Source organism: Saimiri boliviensis, chromosome 13 (assembly GCF_048565385.1).
Source record: "Saimiri boliviensis isolate mSaiBol1 chromosome 13, mSaiBol1.pri, whole genome shotgun sequence".
Lineage (NCBI taxonomy): Eukaryota > Metazoa > Chordata > Mammalia > Primates > Cebidae > Saimiri > Saimiri boliviensis.
The window spans coordinates 94,690,649-94,715,869 of record NC_133461.1 but is presented as its reverse complement, the minus strand read 5'-3'; the positions used below and the strand labels follow the sequence as shown (position 1 = coordinate 94,715,869).

At 43.3% G+C, this 25,221-nt stretch overlaps 1 protein-coding gene across 11 annotated transcripts in view; it reads left to right on the top strand.

Moving 5' to 3' along the window:
* Nucleotides 1-25,221, top strand: part of CSGALNACT1 (chondroitin sulfate N-acetylgalactosaminyltransferase 1) — a 379,255-nt gene that overhangs the window by 301,536 nt on the left and 52,498 nt on the right. For all 11 annotated transcript variants that reach the window (XR_012513249.1, XM_074384017.1, XM_074384016.1 and 8 more), the window contains one exon: nt 8,840-9,056. Coding sequence is in view for 10 of the 11 variants with exons in the window: in XM_074384017.1 (XP_074240118.1) it covers nt 8,840-9,056 (217 nt within the window). In the remaining variant the exon portion in view is untranslated. The remainder of the gene's footprint in view (nt 1-8,839; nt 9,057-25,221) is intronic.

The following is a 25,221-nucleotide window of genomic DNA, read 5'->3' as shown; positions in this document are numbered from 1 at the left end:
CGAACTGCCTCAAGGTGGCCAAACATAACAAGCTGGTTTTTGTTATCTTTGCTTTTGTGATTATCTTGCTTTAGAATGCCCTCTCTGATGTTGTTGTCTTGGCCAACACATGCGCACTCTTCAGTACTGGTAAAAACAGCTGCTATCAAACTGTCCAGACCCTCTAGCAGGTGGAGATGCCCTCCTTTTTGTTCCCTTACATCCTGGGCAGACTCTGTTAAGCACGTAACATGTTGATGCCTGTTTTGTTTACTTGTCTTTCTCTCTAGAATGTGAATCCTGAAAGCAGAGTGATTTTGTCATGTCCATCTTTGTTATTTTTATTTTATGAGACAGGATTTTACTCTATTGCTGAGGGCTGGAGTGCAGCAGTGCAATCACAGCTCACTGTAGCCTCCAACTCCTGGGCTTAAGCAGTCCTTCTCCCTCAGACTCCTGAGTAGCTGGGACTACAGGAGCACACCACCATGCCTGGCTAATTTTTAGTATTTTTTGTAGAAATGGATTTTGTCATTTTGCCCAGGTTGGTCTGGAACTCCTGGGTTCAAGTGATTTGCCTGCCTCTGCCTCCCAAAGTGCTAGAACTACAGGCATGATCCACCCTGCCTCACCCATATTTATATGTCTAATATAGAACTTAATACATCATTAGTATTAGCCATGAAAATTAATAAAGCCAAAACTAACCATGTCATTTGCATACAAACTGCGTGACGTTGGCAGGCCACCTGTTGAGGAGCCCAGCCCACTTCAGTGCTGGAATCCTAACCTCCCTTCATTTTCTGCTCATTGTCAAATGCCTGGTGGCCTTCATGAGGTGACAAATACACTGCAGTTCTCTGCAAGGGAAGAAGGGCTCTGAAAAGAAAGTCACCTGCTAGTACCAATGATAAAATGAGAATGAGCTCTAAGTAAGAGAGTTCTTAGACATTTCTAATGGATTAGGAACCAGATATTGGATTTGTCTGCCTGCATCTATGACATGAACACACACACATCCAATGCAGTATAGAGAAATAAGAAAAGGTGATGTATGAATTGTTTCAGCAAGTCCACCAGTCACTGCGACTGTTTCTTATCAAGCGAAAGAAAATTTCAGTGGCAGCTGAAATAAACCAAGTAAGGACAAATCCAGAGCTACTGAACACAGGTGAACTGTGATGCAGGGAAAAGTAGGGACACTGCTGTATCCCCACAGATGAAGACAGCCTAAAGTAGATACTTTTTATTGCATTTCACGGGGTGGATGATTTGCTTTATAGCATCTGAGCATATGTGGATTTGTAGCAATCTTAAGGACATCTCTTCCACAGATGTCACAAGTTTATTACTTTACCTATAAAAGCAGAGCTGGCAGGTGATGGCACTGTAATAGTGTCTCATTTATCTCATGTAGTCTGGGAATGTGATATGCCATCTGAGCAGAATTTTCTAAATAAGTGAGACAGAAAAACAGTAAAAAAATTACTATGTTAGAGTAAAATCTTAAGCCTTTACCTGTTCCTTTTTTTTGAATATAGTAAGTAGAATATGTGTTTATAGTACAACAGAGTAAACAGATCTGTGTTCTTACAGGGATGTCTTCAAAGGCACTTTACATGGGTGAAGTGTTTTTTCTCTATATTAAATAATCAGTGCTTCTCAGCCTTTTGGCTAAGATGAAGTACATTAAGAGATTCCAGGCATTGATAATTAAAAGAGAGTAGTGTCTTGCCCTCTCCTTTCTGTCAGGAGGTTGTCTGATACTATTTACCACTCTCAGTGTTTCTGTCTGATACAGATTTTCTTTTCCCAAATGTTCTTTGTTTCCTTGTTGAAAATACCTTTTTTTCTCCATTAAAATTTCATTTCAAAATTTACCCTCTTCAATGTGTTAGGGATTGGAACTTCAGATAACTATTACTTAACAACTGTCAAAATTCCGTGGTAAGGTAAAAGGAAAGTGGTAAGGGTAGGTGCGAAGGTTATCTCTGGGTTTGGTGAGTTTTGCTAGACTTGATCTTGTTTACTCTGACTTCTTGGATGCTCTTTTCATAATATGGATTATTTTCTATGAGCTGAGTTATCTTCTTTAGCATATGATAAATGACTCCAGGGAGTAAACCCTGCAGTGAGGGTTTATTCCAGTCCTTCATTAACTATTTAGGTGAACACAAGTGAATCACAACTTCTCTGGGTCTTATTTTGCTCATCTGGGAAATGGGAAGGCTGCACGAGCAGATACCCAGGGTCCTTTCATGTTGTCACGTGCCAAAACTGTAGTTTAGGAAGAGAGTTTAAAGCTCTGAGGTGGAAGTGCCTGAAGGTGAGTGATGACTTTGCATTGAGAATGACCTGGGAATCTTCTCAGAGCAGAAGGATCAGATTTAAAAGAGGTGGAAGGTGGAGGCATAGACTTGTGCATGGGTTGTGTCTGTGAGAATCTGCTATGCCTTTTCAGAGGACAGCAGTTACTGTAGTCATGTAACATTTACCATTTAACCCCTTTTTTTAGTGTACATTTCAGTGGCATTAAGTTCGTTCACATCAGCACCATCCATCTCTAGAGTACTTTCATCTTCTCAAGCAGAAACTTTGTACCTGCTAGACACAAACTCCCTAGTCCCTGCTTCCCCAGCCCCTGGCAACTTCTATTCTACTCTCTGTCTCTCTGAATTTGACCCTACTCCAAGTACCTCCTATCAGTGGGATCTTACGGTATTTGTCCATTTGTGCCTGGCTTATTTCACTTAGCATATTGTCTATAAGATTCATCCATGTTGTAGCATGTATCCAAATTTCCTTCCTTTTTAAGGCAGACTGGTACTCCATGGTATGGATGGACCACATGTTGTGTGTCCATTAATCTGTTGATGGAGGTGTGAGTTGATTTTGTTTCGGCTATTGTGAATAATGCTGCTGTAATCATGAGTGTATACGTATCTGTTAGGACCCCTATTTTTAATTCTTTGGGATATATGCCTAGAACTATATGGTGAAGTTGTTGAATCATATGGTATTTCTATGTTTAGCTTTTTGAGGAAGTGCCAAACTGCTTTCCATAGTGGCTGCCCCATTTTGCTTCTCACCGGTAGTGCACAGGATTCCAGTTTCTCCAAGGGATAAGTCAGCAGTCCCTAACCTTTTTGTCACCAGGGACCAGTTTCATGGAAGACAATTCCACATCACGGGGAGGGTGGTGGTTTTGAGATTAAACGGTTCCACCTCAGATCACCAGGCATTATTTAGATTCTCATAAGGAGTACATACCCGACATGCCTTACATGTGCAGTTCACAGCATAGGGTTCTGAGGATCTAATTCTGACAGGAGGCAGAGCTGAGGCAGTCATGCTTGCTCGCCCACCGCTCCCCTTCTGCTGTGCAGCCCATTCTGAACAGGCCATAGACTGGTACCATTCCACAGCCTGGGGCTTGGGGACCCCTGGAATAAGTAGTTACCTGTGCTCAATATACACCAGCTTGACTGGAGCCCAGATTTTACAAAAGGCAGGAACAAACTTAGAACTAGTACAGTACATGGGGGCCAGATTGTGGGGCGTCTTGAAGGCTGGGCTGTGGTGTTGATACTTTATTCTGTGGTATGGGATGCTGCTGAGAGCTTTGAGCTAGGAAAAAGTGGGGTTTGAGTGGTGCCTTGGACACGTAAGGGCCAAAGGATATATTTGTGGGACCGAGTGGGCCCCAGAGGCCAGGATATGGGTTGGCAGATACTTGTCGCTATCCAACTGGGATACTAAGGCTTCATGTAGGAAGAAAGGGAAGGCAGGGATGAACGTGGAGCCATGAGGATGAATGTGGGTGAAGGGGATTCTTGAGAATGAATGTAACGTTTTCAGGCCGAAATTTTGAGGAGAAGTTTTGCATAGGCTCAGCAGTGCAACATCTGTCACAACCTGTGTATACGCGTGTCAGTGGGGTGGGGAAGTGAGAGTCAGGAGTGGTGCCTTTCTTGTCTCTTGTCGAGGTCTTTTGGTTGAAGACAGGGCACAAAGACGGGTGTGCACCTGGTTAGCTCCTGGCCTACTGAAGGAATAGACATTCCTTCAGTAGGAATAGACTACAGATCTCTGTCTTGGATACATAGAGATGTCCCCACCTAGTTGGGGGTCTTAGATCCTGGCCTGTGGGGTAGGATAAGACCGGCATTGGGATCCTTGTACAAGGAGTAGTTACACCAAATTCAAAGAAAGCTTAGCATTTATGGAAGGGAGGAAGGACATGGAGGTGCCTGGTAGGGTGTTGAAACAGAGATCTAAGCTAGCTCAAAAGTCCTGATTTTGATCTTTAATTTGCATAGTGCATAAAATGATGCTGTTCTAGACAAGATGACAAGGAAGGTGTTTGGGGGGCTGCTTTGCTTTATACTTTTCATTTGCATGTGTCAGCTTATTGGCTGAAACACAATTCCTGCCTTGGAATACTTACCCTCCCCACGCCCCCCAAGGTCTCTCCATTCCTTTGTCTTTCCACCAATGAAGAGTTTCCAGAGACAAAAGGATTTTCCACGTGTCGTCCTTTACGTTTAAAGAAGACAAACTGAAAGTTGCTTTCTCTGTGCAGGGATGGGAATGTGTACCTGTGGGCATGGTGGGTGGATGGCTGGGTGTAGCTTTTGGTAGAATTAGGTTACAAGAGAGTTTTAAATAATGTACTTAAAATAGATGAAATTGTACTATTCACATAGCAAAACCATGGAATCAACCTAGATGCTCATCTGCAGTGGACTGGATTTAAAAAAGTGTGATATGTATATACTATGGAATACTACACAGCCATAAGAAAGGGTAAAATCATGTCCTTTGCAGTAACGTGAATGCAGCTGGAGGCCATTATCCTATGTGGACGTAGAAACGTGTTCTCACTTATAAGTAGGAGGTAAACATTGAGTACACATGGACTCGAAGAAGGAAACAACAGACACTGGGGCCTACTTCAGGGTGGGTGGAGGGTGAGGATTGGATATCCACCTATCAGGGGCCATGCTGTTTACCTGGGTGACCAAATTATCTGTACACCAAACCCCCGCAACATACAGTTTCCTATGTAACAAACCTATGCCTGTACCCTCTGAACCCAGAAGAAAAGTTGACAAGAAAACAAAAAGATTAAATTAATTAATCAGATTGATAAGATATGATTAAAATAATTAGCAGATTATAGAGAAACCCGCTAAAAAATGGATGTAATGACTTTTGCAAGGCACAGTATGTGGAAGACGGTAAGAAAGCAGCATAAATTGCGGTGTGTGGGGTGAGCCTGGTTGCTGTGCCTTCTTGATGGGCAGTGTGCCGTACCTGGAAACACTGAGCATGGCTGGGGGCCTGTGTCACCCTGGGCTGATGATGGAGGCACCACCAAGGCAGTTGGCATTCTCTATTCATAGGAGTTGTTACGAATAAGAATTACTGCATTCTCTGGGTTCCGCATAAACAGACGTCCATCTCATAATACAGCTTTGGGTATGTTGCTATCTGTATTTTCAGCTCTGTGGATTTAGATTTTTAAAAGTTAATGATTCTTAACCTGTCTCTGAGAAAATGACTCTATTGGGGGAAAAAAAAAATCATTTCTCTGCCTGCATACATTTTTATCTGTATGTTCAAGTGTCAGCTGCCTTTTCTGTGTTCATGACTGTGTGGAGAAGTTATGCTACTGACATGAATAAGAGGAACTGGATAAGACACAGCCACTCATACTGGGACACCTGTTTCAGCTGTGCGGATATGCTCTCTATGGTGAATGTGGCTGCCGTGTAGATATTCCCTCAGTGGTGAACATGCCTGCTGTGTGGATACACCATCCATGGCAAATGTGGCTGCTGTGTGCATATGCCCTCCGTGGTGAATGTGGGGGTTGTGCAGATATGCCCTCTGTGGTAAATGTGGCTACTGTGTGGATACGCCCTCTGTGGCGAATATGGCTGCTGTGGTACATACACCCTCCTTAGTGAATGTGGCTCACCCTCCATGGTGAGTGGGGCTGCTATGTGGATATGCCCTCTGTGGAGAATGTGGCTGCTTTTGGACTCGCCACCACCTCATTTGGGCCCTGGGAACTGGTGGTTCACCCTGTGATCCCAGGCAGCATCAGAGATGGGAAGAGAGCCTGTTTCCCCAGTGAGCACGACTTGCCTGAAGGAATGAACTGACTTTGAAGGGAACCACTTAACATTTTCAAAGAAGTCCTTTGAGCTTCCTGAGAAATGAACCTTCTTTTCTTCCATGGCGGTTTCCTCTGGGACTTTGAAATCTTTTCCAACATAAGCTCAGCAAAACTCTCAGCTTCCCTGACTTTGAGGGCAGTAGAGCAGGATACTCTTTTACTCAATGAATTGATGAAGGCTTCCAAAGGGAACTTAGTCCTTGTAATTCTTCCATATCTGGGCCCTTAAATCGCCATGTTCACTGCTGGGGGTCTGTGCCTTTGGGTCTTCAGGTAGGGCTCTGAGGACAGCAGGGAGACATGAGACTACCTTGAACGCTCGCAGGACCACACTGCTCTGTGTGGCACCTCAAAGAAATCCAGACTTTGAACAGAATCAAAGAGGCTGTGAAACTGCTGCTAGGGGATGAAAAGCTCCTAGAAGGCAAAGAACAGAGAAGAGAACTTGGCAGTATTTGCAAGAAAGACATGCCGTTCCCACCCCCCCCCCCAAAAAAAAAAAAGAAGAAGAGGGAGAATGAGGAAGAAAAGAAAAGAGAAGCAACGAGAGACCTTAAGAAACTAACTGGCTCTGGGCAAAAGAGGAATCTATGTATGTACCTTTCAAATGGTATTCTGTCATCGTGTCACTGTTACTGAGACTCCACACAGTGTCACTAGTCAGAATTCTCCCTGGAGATGTATTTCTAGAGCTAGTCCGTGACTGGGAGTTGCATTCTCTGTTTCCTGTGGGGATTCAGGAGACATGAACAGAAACCACGGCACAGTCATTCCTCCCTCATCCTGGGCGACATGTTCCAGGACCCCCAGTGGATGTCCAGAAGCACAGAGAGTCCTGGACCCTATCTATAGTATGTTTTCCCCATACATACATACCTAGGATCAAGTTTAATTTATAAATTAAGCCCCCAGAAAGAGATTAACAACAATAACCAATAACAAAAGATAATAATTTTAACAATAGATGGTCATAAAAGGTATGTAAACATGATCTCTTTCTCTCTCTCTCTCTCTCTCTGTCTCTTTTTCTGTAATTCTCTTTCACTCTGAAAATATATTGTTCTTCACTCAGGTACCTGAAATGGCAGAACGTGAAACTAGAGAAAGGGGGACTACTGTATAACTCAAAAGCTTTTCTGATTTGTTGAATTTTACCGTTGGTGGTGGTGCTGGTGGTGATGTGGGGTGTGTGTGTGTATGTGTGTGTGTATGTCTGTGTATCTGTGTATGTCTGTGTGTGTTTCCTGACTGTAGAGAAAACACCCATAGTACCAGAGATACTGGAAGGAAATGGATCTTGAGGCACTGGGGAGATAATTTGCTCCTTAGATTGGGAAATACTGTCACCTAGACCCTAGAGAGGCTTGTTTCGAGAGGGGAGTTGAGATGCTGAGTTCACATCTACCACCTGACCAGTGATACTCCTTGGAGCTTCAGCAGTAGTGATGTGGGATGGGACATAGTTTGAAAGGTCCATAGACTTCTCTTCTGCTTCTCTACCCTCTCTCAGAGGAAGAGGAGCCATGAGGATAGCTAACATTTATTGAGGGTTTATTGCATGCCACGCACTGTTCTAACCTCTTTCACATAGGAAAACATTTACTCCTCATGGTAACCTGTGGGGAAAATGAGGTTTGGGAGCATGAAGTAGTGTTTCAAAACAAACCTGCAGGGCTGGGATTTGAACCCAGGCAGTTCGGCTTGACAGTATGTGCTCTGATTCTCTGAGCCATGCTGCTTAGAGATAGGAAGGAAGCTATGAAACTAAATATGACATATGCACACCACTGTACTGAGTAGTTTATGTGTTACCTCTTTTAAACAGAGGGCCCTACAACCTGTGTGACCAGCCCTTAGCTACTCCCAAGTGTCCTTGATAGATCACTATGGTCGCTTCATCTGAAATGGACATAATTTCTTTCTTTTCTTTTCTTTTTTTCTTTGGAGGCAGAGTCTTGCTCTAGGCCCAAGCAAAATTGCAGTGAACTGGTACAATCTTGGCTCACTCCAAACTCTGCCTCCTGAGTTTAAGCGATTCTCCTGTCTCAGCCTCCCAAGTAGCTTGGATTACAGGCACGCAACGTGAAACCCAGCTAACTTTTGTATTTTTAGTAGATATGGGGTTTCATCACGTTGCCCAGGCTGTTCTCGAACTCCTGACCTCAAGTAATCTGCTCACCTCAGCCTCTCAAGGTGCTGGGATGACAGGTGTGAGCCACCACACCGAGCCTGAAATGGCCATAATTTCTAAGAGATTATTTTAATGCTCACTTTTTAAAGTAAATATAATTATTTTAATATTCTTCAAATCATATTGCAGGAAATTTGGATAGTAGAAGAAAAGAAAAAACACGTAATCCCACTCTATATCATAGTCAGTCTTATTTTGGCATATTTCCTAAAACTCCTTTACAAATGCCTCTATATCCTATGAATGCAGTTTTTATCCAGCATTTCAAGCTTTTTCCCCATGTTTTTATGCAGTCTTCATAACTGATTTTTAAATTGACTGTTTTGACTTCTTTTGGTACTTTTTAATTGGGAGTATTTTGAGTTTTCAAATAATTGTTGGAGAGATTTCATCTTAAATTTAAAGGCATTTTATGCTAGATCTTGGTTAAAAAACACTCAGCAGCCAAGGTTAATTTTTAGAATGATCTTTCCTTGTTTTCACAGGGATCTACCGAACAGAAAGAGACAAAGGCACATTGTATGAGCTCACCTTCAAAGGGGACCGCAAACACGAATTCAAGCGGCTCATCTTGTTTCGACCATTCGGCCCCATCATGAAAGTGAAAAAAGAAAAGCTCAACATGGCCAACACGCTTATCAATGTTATCGTGCCACTAGCAAAAAGGGTGGACAAGTTCCGGCAGTTCATGCAGAATTTCAGGTTTGTTTGTTCGCGCGTTGTTTATCTTCCTCCGCGTGGCGTGTGTTAGAACAGTTACCATTTCCCTTCACCTCCTTCATCTCCCATGCTAAGTACAAAGGCTCCTTTCTTCTTGCTAAGCTGTTTTCTCCATGTAAACTTCATCATTTGTATTTGCCTTTCCCTAGAGCAATTAGAAAACTGCTTTAAAAGCATATTTACCTTCAGAAATGAAAAGCAGGAAGGACTGGGTTTTTATCAGGATCTGCAGAGATGATCGAATGCCTGTTGTGTTCATTCTGACTTGCGAAGGGGCTCAGGTTTGGGGATAGCAGGAACCAAGGCTCACAGGCAAGTGAGCAGTGTTGAGTCTTGAGCTGGCAGTGGCCGAGCCCACTTTGGTAGTGGATGAGGGCTGGAAGATCTTCTCGAATAGGCTCTAGGCTGCCTTCATCTGCTGTCCTGTTCTAGTGGCAGCTGCAGGGTATTGGATCCAAATCTGTTTTTTATTCTAATCTACATCATTTTAGACTTAAACGTAGAATTATACCAAGAAGGCTTCAAGCCCACATTTTTGTAGCTACTCAGTGAGACAAAGTGGGGTTTCATTGTCAGGCATGCTGATGAAGTTTTTAAATGTGTGTCTTTAATCCCTTGATTGTGTGGTGTTGGATCTTAGAAGCTGTGATGGCTCACATGCACATGTTGGCTGAGGATAACCAGCTAAGTTATTTCGCCAGCTTGTTTTAAACATAGAAAATTATATTATCTAATTCTAAATCTTGCAAGATCAAGCTCTTTTTTTTTTTTTCTTTTTCTTTGGGATGTAGTCTTACTCTGTCACCCAGGCTGAAGTGCAGTGACATGAACTCTGCTCACTGCAACCTTTGCCTCTTGGGTTCAAGTGATTCTTCTGCCCCAGCTTCCCTAGCAGCTGGGATTACAGGCACCCACCACCACACCTGGCTAATTTTTGTATTTTTAGTAGAGACCGGGTTTTGCCATGTTGGCCAGGCTGGTCTTGAACTCCTGACCTCAGATGATCCACCCACCTTGGCCTCCCAAAGTGCTGGAATTACAGCCATGAGCCACCATGCCCAGCCTTGATTTTTAATCTTACTAAATTTACATTATTAAAAGGCAGAATGTGCAGTATAAGGATGTGGTTGATATCTTTCAAAATTCTGCTTCATGAACATACCCTTTTTAAATTTAAAGGGGAACCTACTTATAACTAAGTTTTTTGAAGATCAGCATCAAATTGTCTTAGAAGAGACCTTTGAGGTCATTTGGTCTGATCTTCTTGTAATTCAAACTGTCTCCCTCCCTGACATTGCCTAGGGTTCTCTAGGCAATGGGTGTGTGCACCAGGTAGCTCCCTACATTACTAGTCAAGTTGCTGCTTTGTTGACCGTCTCCGAATAGAAAGTTCTTTATTGTTTGTACCTGAAGTCAGCTTCCATGTCTTTTCTGCCTGGTGGGTCTAGTTCTAGCCTCTCCAGGACTGAATAAATTCTTTTTTTTTTTTTTTTAAGAGAGAGTTTAGTTCTTGTTGCCCAGGCTGCAGTGCAGTGATGCAATCTCGGCTCACTGCGACCTCTGCATCCCAGGTTCAAGCAGTTCTCCCACCTCAGTCTCCTGAGTAGCTGGGATTACAGGCGTGCACAACCATGCCTGGCTAATTTTGTATTTTTAGTAGAAATGGGGTTTCTCAATGTTGGTCAGGCTGGTCTTGAACTTCCAATCTCAGGTGATCCACGGGCCTTGGCCTCCCAAAGTGCTGGGATTACAGGCATGAGCCACCAGGCCCAGCCTTCCATTTCTTCTTAAACATCATAAGCTTTCAAGGATTTGAAGGTGGTCATCACAACTGGCGTAGTCTTTTCTTCCCCAGGTACAGCAGTTCTCAATTTCCTTAGCTTTTTTATATTCCCTAGTGTGTAAACTGTTTTTATTAGCTGGAGCATGCCTTTAGCCATGATGTAATTTAAAGTAGGGTGAGCTAATTGATTGATCTTCTTCCAGTTTGTAGAATACTTCTGTGCAGGATCATGTAACTATTTGCGGTGTTCCTCTGGCTCCAGTCCTGAAGTGAGTGTTTTTATAGTTTTGGCTTATTTTGACCTTCTTTTGGTGTCTTTGCTTTCTTTCTCTGTAGACCTTCCCTTTGGAATGGCAGAGTGCTACAGGTTGACTAAACAGCACATCTCCAGAATCACTGAACCTGTGATGTTCTGAATGCAGTTGTAGAACCTGAATGTGGTTTTCATGAGACACTAAGTCAAATTATTACTCTCAGCAGCTAGAACACCATTTCTAGGACTATGTTATAGCAAGTTCCTTTGGCAAGCTGCCTATGGCTTACTGGGTTGAGGGTCCTGAGCTTTGATTCTGCACATAGGCCAGTCCTTGGATGTGTTGGGCATGCTAAGGTAGCGAGGGAAATATCTGCTTGGTGAAAGGACAGTCCTCACTGTAGGACTCCTGGGGCCTGAAATAGCAGGATTCTCTTGGATATATATGAACAGCTATTTCCTTAGTGTTGTGAGAATTTTAAGCAGTTAACAATAGGAATAAAACAGGAAGGGAAGTGTCATTGAGAAGAGCCCAATGAGTAGCTCACAAGCCTCCAAAATGGAGTGGGTGGAATGAAATGTGATTCCCATTAATGTTTTAAAAGAACACAAAAACTCCTAGGGCAATGTGTTCTGAGCCAGTTTGTCTCAGCTCACCACATGAACTTTTACTATTTAGATATCCCTTGCTCATGTAGGTAGGAAGGGGTGGGTCATGGAAGACTTGTGGCCTGGAGAAGATCTTTTGAAATCCTTTTGCATGTGCCAGACGCGTTACCCAGATTTGAGGGATTATAACAGGCGTCCCCAAACTATGGCCCGTGGGCCGCATGCGACCCCCTGAGGCCATTTATCCGGCCCCCCGCCGCACTTCAGGAAGGGGCACCTCTTTCACTGGTGGTCAGTGAGAGGAACACAGTATGTGGCGGCCCTCCAACGGTCTGAGGGACAGTGAACTGGCCCCCTGTGTAAAATGTTTGGGGACGCCTAGATTAGAAGATGAGTTCAAGATGCAGTATCTACTTTCATGAGTAGCAGAAGCTGCAAATACAGACCCAGGTGCTACGGCAGAGATATAAGTGGGACCACAGAACACAAAGAGAAGCTGCCTAGGACAGCTGGCACTGGAGCAGGAGGCTGAGCAGGGAGTTTAATTCACAGTTAAGGCATTTCAGAATGTGTTGCGGTCTCTGAAAAACTGGAATGTGAGATGGTAAATACCTGTGGGTATTTAATTCTTCATAAGACCTTATTAAAGGTGGCATTTGAAACCCAAAGTCGGGGTTATTCAGGGCAACTAGCCAAACATAGTGTGAGGACAACTAGCCAAACATAGCAGGAAAAAAATGGGATTCTTATTTCACACCAAAAAGCAAAGTAAATGCCAGTCAATTAAATATTTAAATGCAATTAATATGACCATAAAATTACCTGGAGAAAATATAAAGGGCTATTTAATAAGTATTTGATGTTGTCTTTATGAAGTCCTTTTCATCCTCAGACTGAAACTGTGAACTCTGGTCGACACGGAGGATGATGACACTAGCAACAATTTGTATTTCCTTTTTTTTTCCTGTTTTCTAAATATTTACATAGCTGCCATATGTTTATATTTTGTTTAAAGATTCAGTGAAAGATTTTATTTTTGGCTTTTATAATTTAAACATGACTTTCCAGTTTGTAAAAGGTGGTACTTGGCTTTTATAAGATATTTAAGCAATACAGAACAGCACAGGGAATAAATTATTTAGAAAGTCACTCCAGGTCTCGCCTCCCAGAATTAACCAATATCAACATTAATTGAACATCATTCCAGGAAATTTTCTTTGCCTATGTGCAGATAGAAGAAGTGCTTGCCAGCTGGGAATAAGTCAGTGCAACATGAGATACACTATACGTTGTATTTCTACTCGTAGAATTAAAATGTATCTTTCTTAATTTTATTGAAGAAAACTGGAAGTATAATGAAGCAGTGGCTGAACTTCAAGAAAATGACTCTTCAGTGTAAGAGATATTAGTTCCTAAGAGCTTCTTCGGAAGTTAAAAAGTGATTTTTGCAAAACAAAAAATGGTTGGGATTACTATTTTTTCCTACATTTTATAACTTTAGTTTCATTGAAAACTGCAGTACGAAAGGAAATCAGCACAGCTATACTTTCTGCCTTCTGTGTCCCATCTTCTGATTGTTGTTAGCAATCTATTGTTCGTTTGTTTGTTTGTTTTAATACAGTCTCACTCTGTCACCCAGGCTGGATTTCAGTGACACGACCTTGGCTAACTGCAGCCTCCGCCTCCCAGTTTAAGCGATTATCTTGCCTCAGCCTCCCAAGTAGCTGGGATTACAGGCGTGCACCACCACACCTGACTAATTTTTCTATCTTTAGGAGAGACTGGGTTTCACCATGTTGGCCAAGCTGGTCTCAGACTCCCACCTCAGCCTCCCAAAGTGGTAGATGACAGACGTCAGCCACTATGTCTGGCTGCAATCTATTATTTTGACCTTGTCAGGGTTCTAACCCTTACATTCTGTTTCGTAACTACAGTTACTACAGTTCTAGTTCTGGAGTTAGTATACTCATCACCAGTCTTCTTCCAAAAGCTTTCCATTCCTTAGTTCTTAGTTGGCTATATTTTACAATCAAGATGTTTTTTCAAGAACGGTCACAATTGCTTAAGCATGGAATATTTATTTGTTATTATAGTGTACAGATAGCTTAGCTGGGCTTAAGATTCATGGGACACACTTTCCTTCCTTGGGACTTTGTAGACATTTTTCTGGCATCAAATGATCTGGTGAAGTATAAGTCCACTTTATTTTGTCTGTCTTGTAAACGGCTTTTGCCTGAATGCCTGAATGCCTGAAGAATTCCTTCATTAGTCTTCAGTCACATTCACTTAATCAGGATATGTCTTATCTCAGCATCTGTTGCCTGCCTGCTTGCCTCTGCCTGCCTCTGCCTATCTCTGCCTGCCCCTGCCTGCCTCTCTCTCTCTCTCGCTCTTTCCCTCTCTTTCCCCTTCCCCTTCCCAGTGGAGGAGTCTCACTGCAATCTCTGCCTCCCAGGTCCAAGGACTTCTCATGCTTCAGCCTCCCAAGTATCTGGGACTACAGGTGCATGCCACTGTGTTAAGCTACTTTTGGTAATTTTAGTAGAGATGGGGTTTCACCATGTTTGCCAGGCTGGTCTTGAACTCCTGACCTCAAGGGATCTGCTCATCTTGGCCTTCCAAAGTGCTGAGATTACAGGTGTGAGCCACTGTGCCCAGCTAATGTCTGCTGTTCTTTAACTGATTTTTCTGTATTATTGCTTCCTTTTTTGCTTTGTGGGTTCTTTTAGGGAACATTTTGGATGCTCTATTTTTGAATTATTCTGTTTGCTTCATTTTTTGGATTCTCTGTTTCATGGGCACACTTATATATTTACAGTCTTCTGCATTAATTAGCATCTCTGTGTTTTTAAAAACTCCTTAGTCTTTTATCTGCTTTCACTTAAACCTTTATTGTGTCAGTGATTTGATTTTCTGACATACCTATTCTGTACCTTGCTATTTCTAATGTATTACTTCTGTGTCTTTGGGCTGCTGACTTATTTTCTGAGCACACAGTGTGCCTGCTACTCTTATTCTATTGTTTTTATTTTTTCATCTTTGGACTTTTTAAAAATTAAATTCATATTTTTATTAAGATTAATTGTGAAACATTTTCAAGAAATTTTCTTCTGTTTGAGTTACATTTTCTTTTGGACCTGGTTTTTCTTTTGCTTTGCATGCTATTGATTTTTTCTTTTAATTTTGTTCTTATTCTTGGGATATGGTTGCTGTGATTTCTTTATCTTTCCTCATCATGTTCAGGGAACTACCCAGCCTTCTGTTTTGCTCTAGCATAGTATGGGTGGATTCTCCTTGGCTCTCCCCTCATCTTGACTGAGAATTGTTTTGCATATTTTGAGGCAGGATATTTCTCTCTTCACTTTATTTGTAGTGTCAAAGCTGGGTGGAGGAATGAAAGAACTCCCAGGGGCTTTGTGCAGCTTTTGCTGGAGTTCCCTGTTCTTGTGGCTCTCCTGAGCCCTGGGATGGATATGTGAGTTGTACCAGGCTCACTTGGTGTAGGAGGAATTCATTCTTTTCCCGAGGGGTGGATGTATCATATTTGGCTCTCAGAATGGCCTTCATATAAGGGCCGAGGCCTCAGACATCACAAAGAGTCAGCCCCACTTGTTTACGTCTCCAGCTCACTTGCTCACCTTCAGCAGCTCTTTCCACACCTACCAGTCAAAAAGAGGAAAAGAGAAAGTGTGGGCTCTGTTTCTAATGGTTTTGTGGGGTGTGGGGGAGATAACGTAAGTCATCAGCTCTCAGTATTTCTCATCCCTTCTCCTCTAACTGTTCTGATAAAATATCTCGACTAAATGTGAAAATGTGATTAACATTTTTCTTAGGCTTCTGTCAAATCCCCCCTTCCCTGCTCCATTTTTTTTTTTTTTTTTTGGCAGGGGTTAGTTCACCAAGTGTAATTAGGATGGAACTACCTACCCTTTCTACTTTCATTGCCATTTGTAGAAAGACCAAATATTCTGCTGTGGCTCTTCCTGCTGCTGGTGCCAAGGTCCTAGGTAGAAGCCAAGATCTGCATGTTCTCTAGGTCCTGCCTTCTCACAGCTGAACCTGCGTCTCCCTGTTTTCTCACCAACCAGCTTCCTTTCTGGAGGTGGTCGCTGGGGCCAGGAGCCACAGGAAGCTAATGTAGAACCTTCCATTTCTTTCCTTGGCCTCCACTCTGTTGAAGTTCACAGTGGAAGATTATGTCTCCCTCATTGGTCATTTATTGGTGGCAGAACTGTTGCCATTTTCAACGATTTTTGGCACACAATTTGCAATGATTGCTATTTGAGATTAATTTATTTAAAGCATTCTTCTTCTCATACATCACCTTCAAAATGTCAACACCCTTTTGCTCTCATGCAGTTGGTTGAGGAATCCTTTATGTGTTGCTTCATATATCTCAGCTTTAGTATTTTCTGTAAAAGGAAAGTCTTGGTCTAGATGGGCCCCAGCCCCTTGTACTTCTAGGCTTATTATTAGCAGAAGTAGGTTTTTCCACATCAATATCAATTGGTTAATTATTCAGCTAGAAAAGACTTGCATGGCTTAGTCTTAGAATAAATATATCATCTTGGACAGAAGGAAGAGGTGTGGAACCTGGAATTCCCAAGAAGGAGCAGGCCTGGTCATCAGGCACAAAGTGGTCCTGGGGAAAGCTAGGTCTGCAGAAAACAGCTCACCTGGGGTGCTGGCCAGGCATGGGTACAATCTGCAAGGAAGTAAAGGCCACAGCTTTGTGCTCTAGAACTGTGCTCAGGGTGGTGCCTGGGGACAAAATTGATTCCTGGGGGCACAAAATGTGTGGACTAAGTTATTTATTGTCATTATTGTTTATTCTCATTATAGTTATCTCAGCTACTCTCCCAAATTCTATTTTAGAAAACACCAATTTAATAAAACCATTTTTAGAAAGTTTAATAAAAAAGGACTCAGTAACAATACTGGAAGAGGGACTAGTCCACCCAGAAATTGGCACTAATAGAAACAGTTGAAACGTGTGAAAAACACTAGGTTTCAGAACATCCCAACAGACGAGGAGAAAGGGATAAAACAAAGGCTAGAGTCCTCCAGCTGGTCATATTCAATGAGGAGAAGCCTGCCATTTGTTGAGTGAGATGCGCTCTCTTCTAGTGCCCAGACCCTAAAGGGCCTTCATTTAAGAGGCATTGAACCACCAAATAAATGATATTCCTAGGATTTACAAGTAATCATGATGCTAAAGCTTGATGCCAAAGCTTGAGTATTGCCATCTCTTTGAATAAGAATAAAAACCCTACCACACCCTCGATAGTAATATAGACTGCTCTGTTCTTGGTGCTGTGGGGCTACTTATGTGCTGTGTGAGTACATTTTATTTTTTTCTTAGCGACCCAAGCTGACCCAAGCTCAGTGGCCCAAGCTGGTGTGTAGTGGTGCCATCATGGCTCACTGCAGCCTCAAACTCCTGGGCTCCAGTGATCCTCCCACCTCACACTCCTGAGTAGCTGGGACTACAGATGCACGCCACCACATCCAGCCAGATTTTTGATTTTTCATAGAGACAGTGTCTTGCTATGCTGCTCAGGCTGGTTTCAAACCCGTGATCTCAGGTGGCCTTCTATGAAGATCCCTTCCCAGCCTGCTTCAGCCTCCCAAAGTGTTGGGCATGAGCCACTGTACCTGCAGGTGACTTCATTTTTGTTTGTGGAAATCGGATGCCTGGGACTGTGGCAGGCTCCTTCTCTCCTGCCATCATTGTCCTGCCCAATGTAAGACCCTCACAAGCTTTACATGCAGTTTCTTCTCCCCTGGATGTCCCACCCACCTTTCTTGGGTCTCTGCAGACTCTCCCTGCAGCTGGAAACAGAGGGAGCTGACCAGGGAAAGCTTGCTTTAAATGTAGCTCCTGCTGTTTTTCTGTTTCCCTTTTGCCCACTTGCTATTGGCTTAAACCTACTTACTCCTTCTCCTCCTCCTTCTTCCTCCTCCTCTTTCTCCTCCCTCCTCCTCCCTCCTCTTCCTCCCTCCTCCCCCTTCCTCCTCCTCCTTCCTCCTTCCTCCTCCCCCTCCTCCTCCTCCTTTCTCCTCTTCCTCCCTCCTCCTCCCTTCTCCTCCTCCTCCCTCCTCCTCCTCCCTCCTCCTCCTCCCTCCTCCTCCCTTCTCCTCCTCCCTTCTCCTCTTCCGCCCTCCTCTTCCTCCCTCCTCCCTCCTCCTCCCTCCTCCTTCCTTCTCCTTCCTTCTTCTCCTCCTCCTCCCTCCTCCTCCTGCCTCCTCCTCCTGCCTCCTCCTCCCTCCTCCTCCTTCCTCCTCCTTCTTCCTCCCCCCTCCTCTTCCCTCCTTCTCCTCCCTTCTTCCTCCTGCCTCCCTCCTCCTTCCTCCTCCTCCTCCTCCTCCTCCGTTCTTCTCTACATTTTGCACTTGAAACTATTCTCAAATTGGGGTTTTGGCTGCTTTGTTTCTCTTACCTTCAATATTCTAGATTTTCAGCCAGTTGGTTATTTTATTGTTTATTTTGTTTCTGATAGCAGGAAGAACCTCATAATAACAAAACTATAGATTTTCTTTGGTCTTTATCTCTAAGCCTCTCTGAGGGTAAAAAGGCAGAATTTTTATGGAAAATATTCTTTACTTCTCTGTTGAAAAATCTTTCTCAGTTCATTTCACATTTACTTGATTTTTATTTTGACAACTTCCAGCTGGCCTGAGATTCCTTTTTCATGTTGCTATACTCCTCGTCAGACTCGACCGGGAATTTGTGTCTTAATATTCTCTTTCTAACATTTATGGTATTTTAATGCAGCATCAAGGAACTCTTTGACTTGAATTTTCTTCAGCAGTTCTTTTTTATTCCTTTTTGGCCTAGAACCCTTAAGATGGCTCTGGAAATTTCAGCAAAATTATTTTAAATCAGTAATTATAGAATCTCTGAAATTGAAATGAGCCTGGAATGTTATAGTTAGGCTGGTATAAATGACAGAAAGCCCTCAGGTCATCCAATGTTGGATCGTGATAGAGACTCCTGGTTTCTTTGTGTTCCCCAATAAGAAAATAATATATTTTACCTAGTCTAGCCCTTCTACCTCTCCCGTGGGCCATTTCACTATTTGTACACCAGCGCTGGACTAAGAAGGTTGGATGGCTAATGAGTTTGAGAGAGACTAATTTATATTATTTACTGTATTTGGATAAAGGATTCTCTTTGGGAACTTATAGAAGTTGGTTTTTATTTCACTTGAGCCAGGGGTTATGTAGAAACATCTATCTAACAGTAAAAAAATGACCTACTGGAAAATGATCTCATTTTCTGTTTTGAAATGGGAATTCAGGAAGATAAGTCCCAATTGCTTGGTTTAGAGTCAAAATTTACTCATTTCTTAACACTGATTGGACTACTCAAATAATGGAATATAATAATTATAAATTAATAAATTTATCTTGACACGGGGGAGGGGAGATGACCCTCCAAACCAAAGGAAGAATACTGATTTTAAAGCCAGATTTTAGTTAGCCCAACTTACTCTGTTACTTATTTCCAATTTCTTTGTGCCAAGGAATTACTTCTTGTAATCATAAAAGACTAGAGGTAGAGTTTCAGAACATGAGGGCTATTATGTGTCGTTTCATTTCTTAAAGCCTAAATAGATATTCTTCCCATACCTGAACATTTGAGTAGAAAATTAACTTAGAAAAGAAGAGTGATATGATTTCCTTGCATCTGTGCCTTTTCTCAGGGGTAAAAGCCCTGTCTCCTCTTGTTCATGTGTGTGGAGGCTACTCACCTATCAAGGTTTAGCCTGGATCCCCCCTTCTCCTCAGTCCCTCTTTCCCTTGCACCCATTGGAAATAACCATGTTCTCCTCTCAGCCTTTTAGCTCATTTTACCTCTGTTAACATGGTTATTCCATCCTGCATTATATTATAGTTCTTCAGTTGTCAGTTTCTTCCAATAAACTGTAAAGTTCCTGCAGTAGGGAGTGTGACTTGTCATCCCAATTTGCTTGAGACTGAGAAGTTTTCTAGGATATGGGATTGTTCGCTGCTAAAATCTAGAGAGTCACAGGAAAACCGGGATGATTGGTTCCACTACAGACCATACATGGTCATCCTTTGTAAATCTTCCTCCAGTGAGGACAACGCATTGCACACAAAGGTGCTCACTAAATGTTTATAACTGAATCCATGTTTTCCTAGGCCACGCAGTATGAGGTATAAAGATAGGTATCCCTGCTGGGCGCGGTGGCTCAAGCCTGTAATCCCAGCACTTTGGGAGGCCGAGGCGGGTGGATCACAAGGTCGGAAGATCGAGACCATCCTGGTCAACATGCTGAAACCCCATCTCTACTAAAAATACCAAAAAAACTAGCTGGACATGGTGGCGCATGCCTGTAGTCCCAGCTACTTAGGAGGCTGAGGCAGGAGAATTGCCTGAGTCCAGGAGGCGGAGGTTGCAGTGAGCCGAGATCGTGCCATTGCACTCCAGAGCGAAACTCCGTCTAAAAAAAAAAAAAAAAAGATAGGTATCTCTAATTGCAAGAAACACCATTTTCCCTATGTCTCTCTCTCTTACCTACTCTGGCAAGATCTCTAACCTTCTCTGGCCCTCTTAGTCTTTCTAGGTATCCTCAGGGATGTCTCACACATGTGCAGGTGTTAAGTTCAGCTTCCACTGGCTGCACAAGCATCAGCTGTATGAAGCAAACTCATGCTTCTGACAACAGCCAGAGGGGCTATCGATCTCTAATGGCATGGGGTTGCTGCTGCTACCGAACTCACCACTGGCATCTCTATCACACCAACACCATTACGTTCATTCCCCAAAAGCCCTGGCTTGAGTTTCTGACACTCTCATAATTTTGTTTCCTCTAAAGCCTTCCCATGCTTTTTTGTAGCTCTGTCTCTCTAGGACTCACAGGTGAGTCCACAAGAGCTGACTGGAGAATGGGACCTACCCCAGGGATGTGCATCACTTTGACAACTACGCTCAGTATCAGATGTTAATACTGAGCCTGCTTCAGTGATTGTTCTTAAGACAGTGAGTGAGAACCGAGGCCAATTTATATACCTGCCTTCCACTGCTCTGGGACATGTGGCAAGGTCTGGAGAGAGACCTTTTTGGTTGTCACATCTGGGATAGGTGGGTGCTCCTGGCATCCAGTTTGCTAGAGGCCAGGGTTGCTGCTACACATCCTACAGTGCACATCATGGTACCTCCCACAATAAAGCATTAGTGGGTCTAAACTGTCGGCAGTGCGGAGATTGAGAAAGGCTCCATTAGGATGAATTATTGCCCTAAGGGTACAACCCCTCCTCCAGTCAGGCCTCGGATCAGCCTGTCACCAGTCCATCAGATCTGCCCATTATATCTGACTATTCCCCATCAGAAACTCTGGTTGAACAGTCCTTCCCCACAGCACATTTGGAGTTTTGTTGTGGCCTCTCCCTTCTACCTGGCCATACCAGCCACCCAGCTCTGTAGTGCGATCCTAGACGGTGAGACCAAAGCTGTCAGACTTTGCAGGTGCATCCCTCATGCTGCTCAGGTGACATGGGTAGATGAGTACCAGGCAAGTCTTTAGGAAACCTAGCTTTCATGCCTGGCTGCCTCCCAAACTCAGTCAGGTCATTGGAACTCCTTCCCTCTGTATGCTAAGGCTACGAGAAATGGCCACGTACCTCCTTCCACAGGGCAAGTGTGCAGATTAATAACAGAACTCAAAGACCATGAAGGGCTTTTGGCCTCTTGGGAAATAGAACTATAGGTGTCTAAGTGACTGTGATACATGTTTTCTGACAGAAAATATATCTTAATTAGTCTCTGTACTCTCCTGTTACAATATCCAGGGGAAGAAGAACTGGTTGGTTATTTTCCCCCCCTACAAGAAAAAAACGCCCTGAAAAGAGTCTTTGTGGAATAGAAATGGAATATTCAGGCTGGGCATGGCAGCTCACACCTGTAATCCCAGCGCTTTGAGAGGCCAAGGCGGGGATCACCAGAGGTCAGGAGTTTGAGACTAGCCTGGTCAACATGATGAAACCTCATCTCCACTAAAAATACAAAAATTAACTGGGCATGGTGGCATGCACCTGTGGTCCCAGCTACTTGGAAGGCTACAGTGGGAGGATCACTTGAACCTGGGAGGTTGAGGCTGCAGTGAGCCAAGATAGCACCATTGCCTGGGTGACAGAGCAAGACTCTGTCTCCAAAAAATGAAAAATAAATAAAATTTTTCAGGCTTCCAGATTCAGGCAGAATGAGCCAGTGGGGTGGGGAGCTCGCACAGAGACCATGTGAAAATGATGAGCTCCCCAGAGAGATCTTGGGAAGCTGGAGTTTCCTGAGGTACATGGCAAAGCTTTCATAGACAATGTTACCAAGGTGTTTATAGAGAAATGCTATCACAGGCATGTAAGTCAGCCCAAAGGACCCAGGTAGCATGTGTCCAGGTATGGATAAATAACAGTACAAAGCCAGGAATTTGAATACACAATGAATAAATTTTTCCTCCATTCGCATTTCTTTTACTTTATTTATTTATTTATTTATTTTGAGATGGCGTCTCACTCTGTTGCCCAGGCTGGAGTGCAACAGCACCATCTCAGCTCACTGCAGTCTCTGCTTCCCAGATTCAAGTGATTCTCCTGCCTCAGTCTCACAAGTAGCTGGAATTACAGGCATGCACCAGCATGTCTGGCTATTTTTTGTATTTTTACTAGAGACAGGGTTTCACCATGTTGGCCGGGGTGGTCTTGAACTCCTAACTTCAAGTGATCTACCCACCTCAGCTTCTCAAAGTGTTGGAATTACAAGCTTGAGCCACCATGCCTGACCTACTTTACTTTTTAAATCTTTGCCTCCAAAACAAAAACATATGGACAAGTCACACACACCTTTCCAGTGGATTAAGTCTACTGAGAATTGTTTTGAGCAGAACAAACATCATTCAGCCAGCCAGCCAGCCATGATTTTTCATAGTATGAGACTCATATTCTTCTAAGGCATTTGTTTGTTATTTTACAGAGAGTTTTGGTTTTGCACAGTACATGGGGAACTCAAGGGCAGACATGTCTTGTTCGTTTTTTAAGACCCACTGGTAGAGTATGTGGCCCATGGTATGTTGTCACCATGTTTGTTGAATGAATGAAGGAAAGAATACATGAATAAATGGAACCTTGGAGGTAGACCTCACAATACATTTTGCTTTGCCTTGTTTAAGACACGCCACCTAGTCACAGGAGTAAGGTCCCGGTGCGTCTGTCTTACTGCTTAAAAACAGAAAGTGCTTTGAATGTATTTAAAAATACCAGAGAGGGAGATAGCAAAGATGTTACTAGAAAAATGAGAATGCTTTTCCTTCAGATTTAGCGGGTGACCCTCTCCTGATTCTAGGATGGATTTTTCCCACTGCATGCATAAATTTCAAACAGTTTTTCTGACACTTGACCCATGTGTGTGCTTTTATTCTACCCTGGCAGAGGAAGTTAAGGCATTGTCTGAGAAGTTTGTGAAAGGGATCTTTTATGTACAGAGGATTCCATTGTTGGTTGGTGATGACTCAGTCTGCAGGGACTGTGGCTAAGTGGGAGCTCCTGGTTTTGAAGTGTCATTACATTCTAGGCCTCTGTTCTCTTTTAAACTTCTGCCATCACTCTGGGTTCCTGAGGCAGTTCTTTGTTCAACCAGAAAGAGACAGAATTCTCGAACCAAGCCTGTGACCAGAGTGAGCCCTGGATGCCTCTTGCCTGGTTCAGTATCATCTTCCCTATTTCTTCCATCTGGAATTCACTTCTTTCCTACCTCTATGTTTCTAAACCCTATCCTTTTCCTTTATAGCCCCAGCCTTTCCAGCCCACAGGATTTGCTATGCCTTATGAATTCTATATTCTTTATTTCAGTGCCATGAGATGTTTGATGGTTTTATTGGAGCTCATTTGATTTCCTAAGTAAGTGTTATGAAGGCAAGAACCGTATCTTCCATGGTTGTGGATTTCTCCCAGCAACCCCAGGAAGGCAGTCATTCCTTTTTGGTGTCATTATTAAAAGCATTGAACAAACTGCCCTCTGCATTAGAGTTCAGGGATCTCTAGAAATCATGATGTGGATTACTGTTTGAGGGCTAGGGTAAGTAGCCAACACTGAGATAAAAGAAACCAAGTGGAAGGTCATGCAAAATATCAATATCACAAAATATCATCCCACCAGTATAATCTTTTCCTTAACTTGTTTCCCGAAACTCATGTTAAAACTAGGCACATACAGGTACGCAGTTGTCCCTCTGTATCCATGGGTTCCACACCCTCTGATTCAACCAATCAAGGACTGGAAATACTCTAAAAAGCAAAACAGGAATGGTTACATCTGTACTGAATATGTACAACCTTTTTTTTTCTAGGTCATTATTCCCTAGACCAGGCATCCCCAAACTACGGCCTGCGGGCCGCATGCGGCCCCCTGAGGCCATTTATCTGGCCCCCCACCGCACTTCAGGAAGGGGCACCTCTTTCATTGGTGGTCAGTGAGAGGAGCACAGTATGTGGCGGCCCTCCAATGGTCTGAGGGACAGTGAACTGGCCCCCTGTGTAAAAAGTTGGGGGACGCCTGCCCTAGACAATACAGAACAAAAACTCTTACACAGCATATTCATTGTATTGGGTGTTACAAGTAATCTGGAAATCATTTAAAGCCTACAAGAGTATGTGTGCAGGTTATATCCAAATACCACACCATGTTATATAAGGCAGGGGGCCCAACCCCTGGGCAAGAAACCAATGCTGGTCTGTGGCCCTTTAGGAACTAAGCCACACAGCAGGAGGTGAGTAGCTGGTGAATGAGCGTTACCACCTGAGCACCACCTCTTGTCATATCAGCTGCAGCACTGGATTCTTATAGGAGCACAAACCTTATTGTGAACTGCAAGTGTAAGGAATCTAGGTTTTATACTCTTTATGAGACTCTAAAGCTTGATGATCTGAGGTGGAACAGTTTCATCCTAAAACCATACCCCCATCTCTGCCCCCACCCCTAGTGTGGAAAAATTGTCTTCCACAAAACTGGTCCCTGGTGCCAAAAAGTTTGAGGACTACTGATATAAGGGCATGAGCATCTGGATTTTGGTATCCCCAGGGGACTTCTGGAATCAATCCCTCATGGATACTAATATGGCTTGGCTATATCCCCACCCAAATCTCACCTTGAATTGTAGTAATACCCACCTGTCAAGGGCAGGGTCAAGTGGAGATAATTGAATCATGGGGGCAGTTTCTTCCATACTCTTCTTGTGGTAGTGAATACGTCTCACAAGTTCTGATAGTTTTCTAAATGGAAGTCCCCCTGCACAAGTTCTCTTGGCTGCCACCATATAAGATGTGCCTTTGATCCTCCTTTGCCTTCTGCCATGTTTGCGAGACCTCCCCAGCCATGTGGAACTGTGAGTCTATTAAACCTCTTTCCTTTGTAAATGACCCAGACTTGGGTATGTCTTTATTAGCAGCATGAGAGCAGACTAATACAGATACTGAGGGGAAACTAC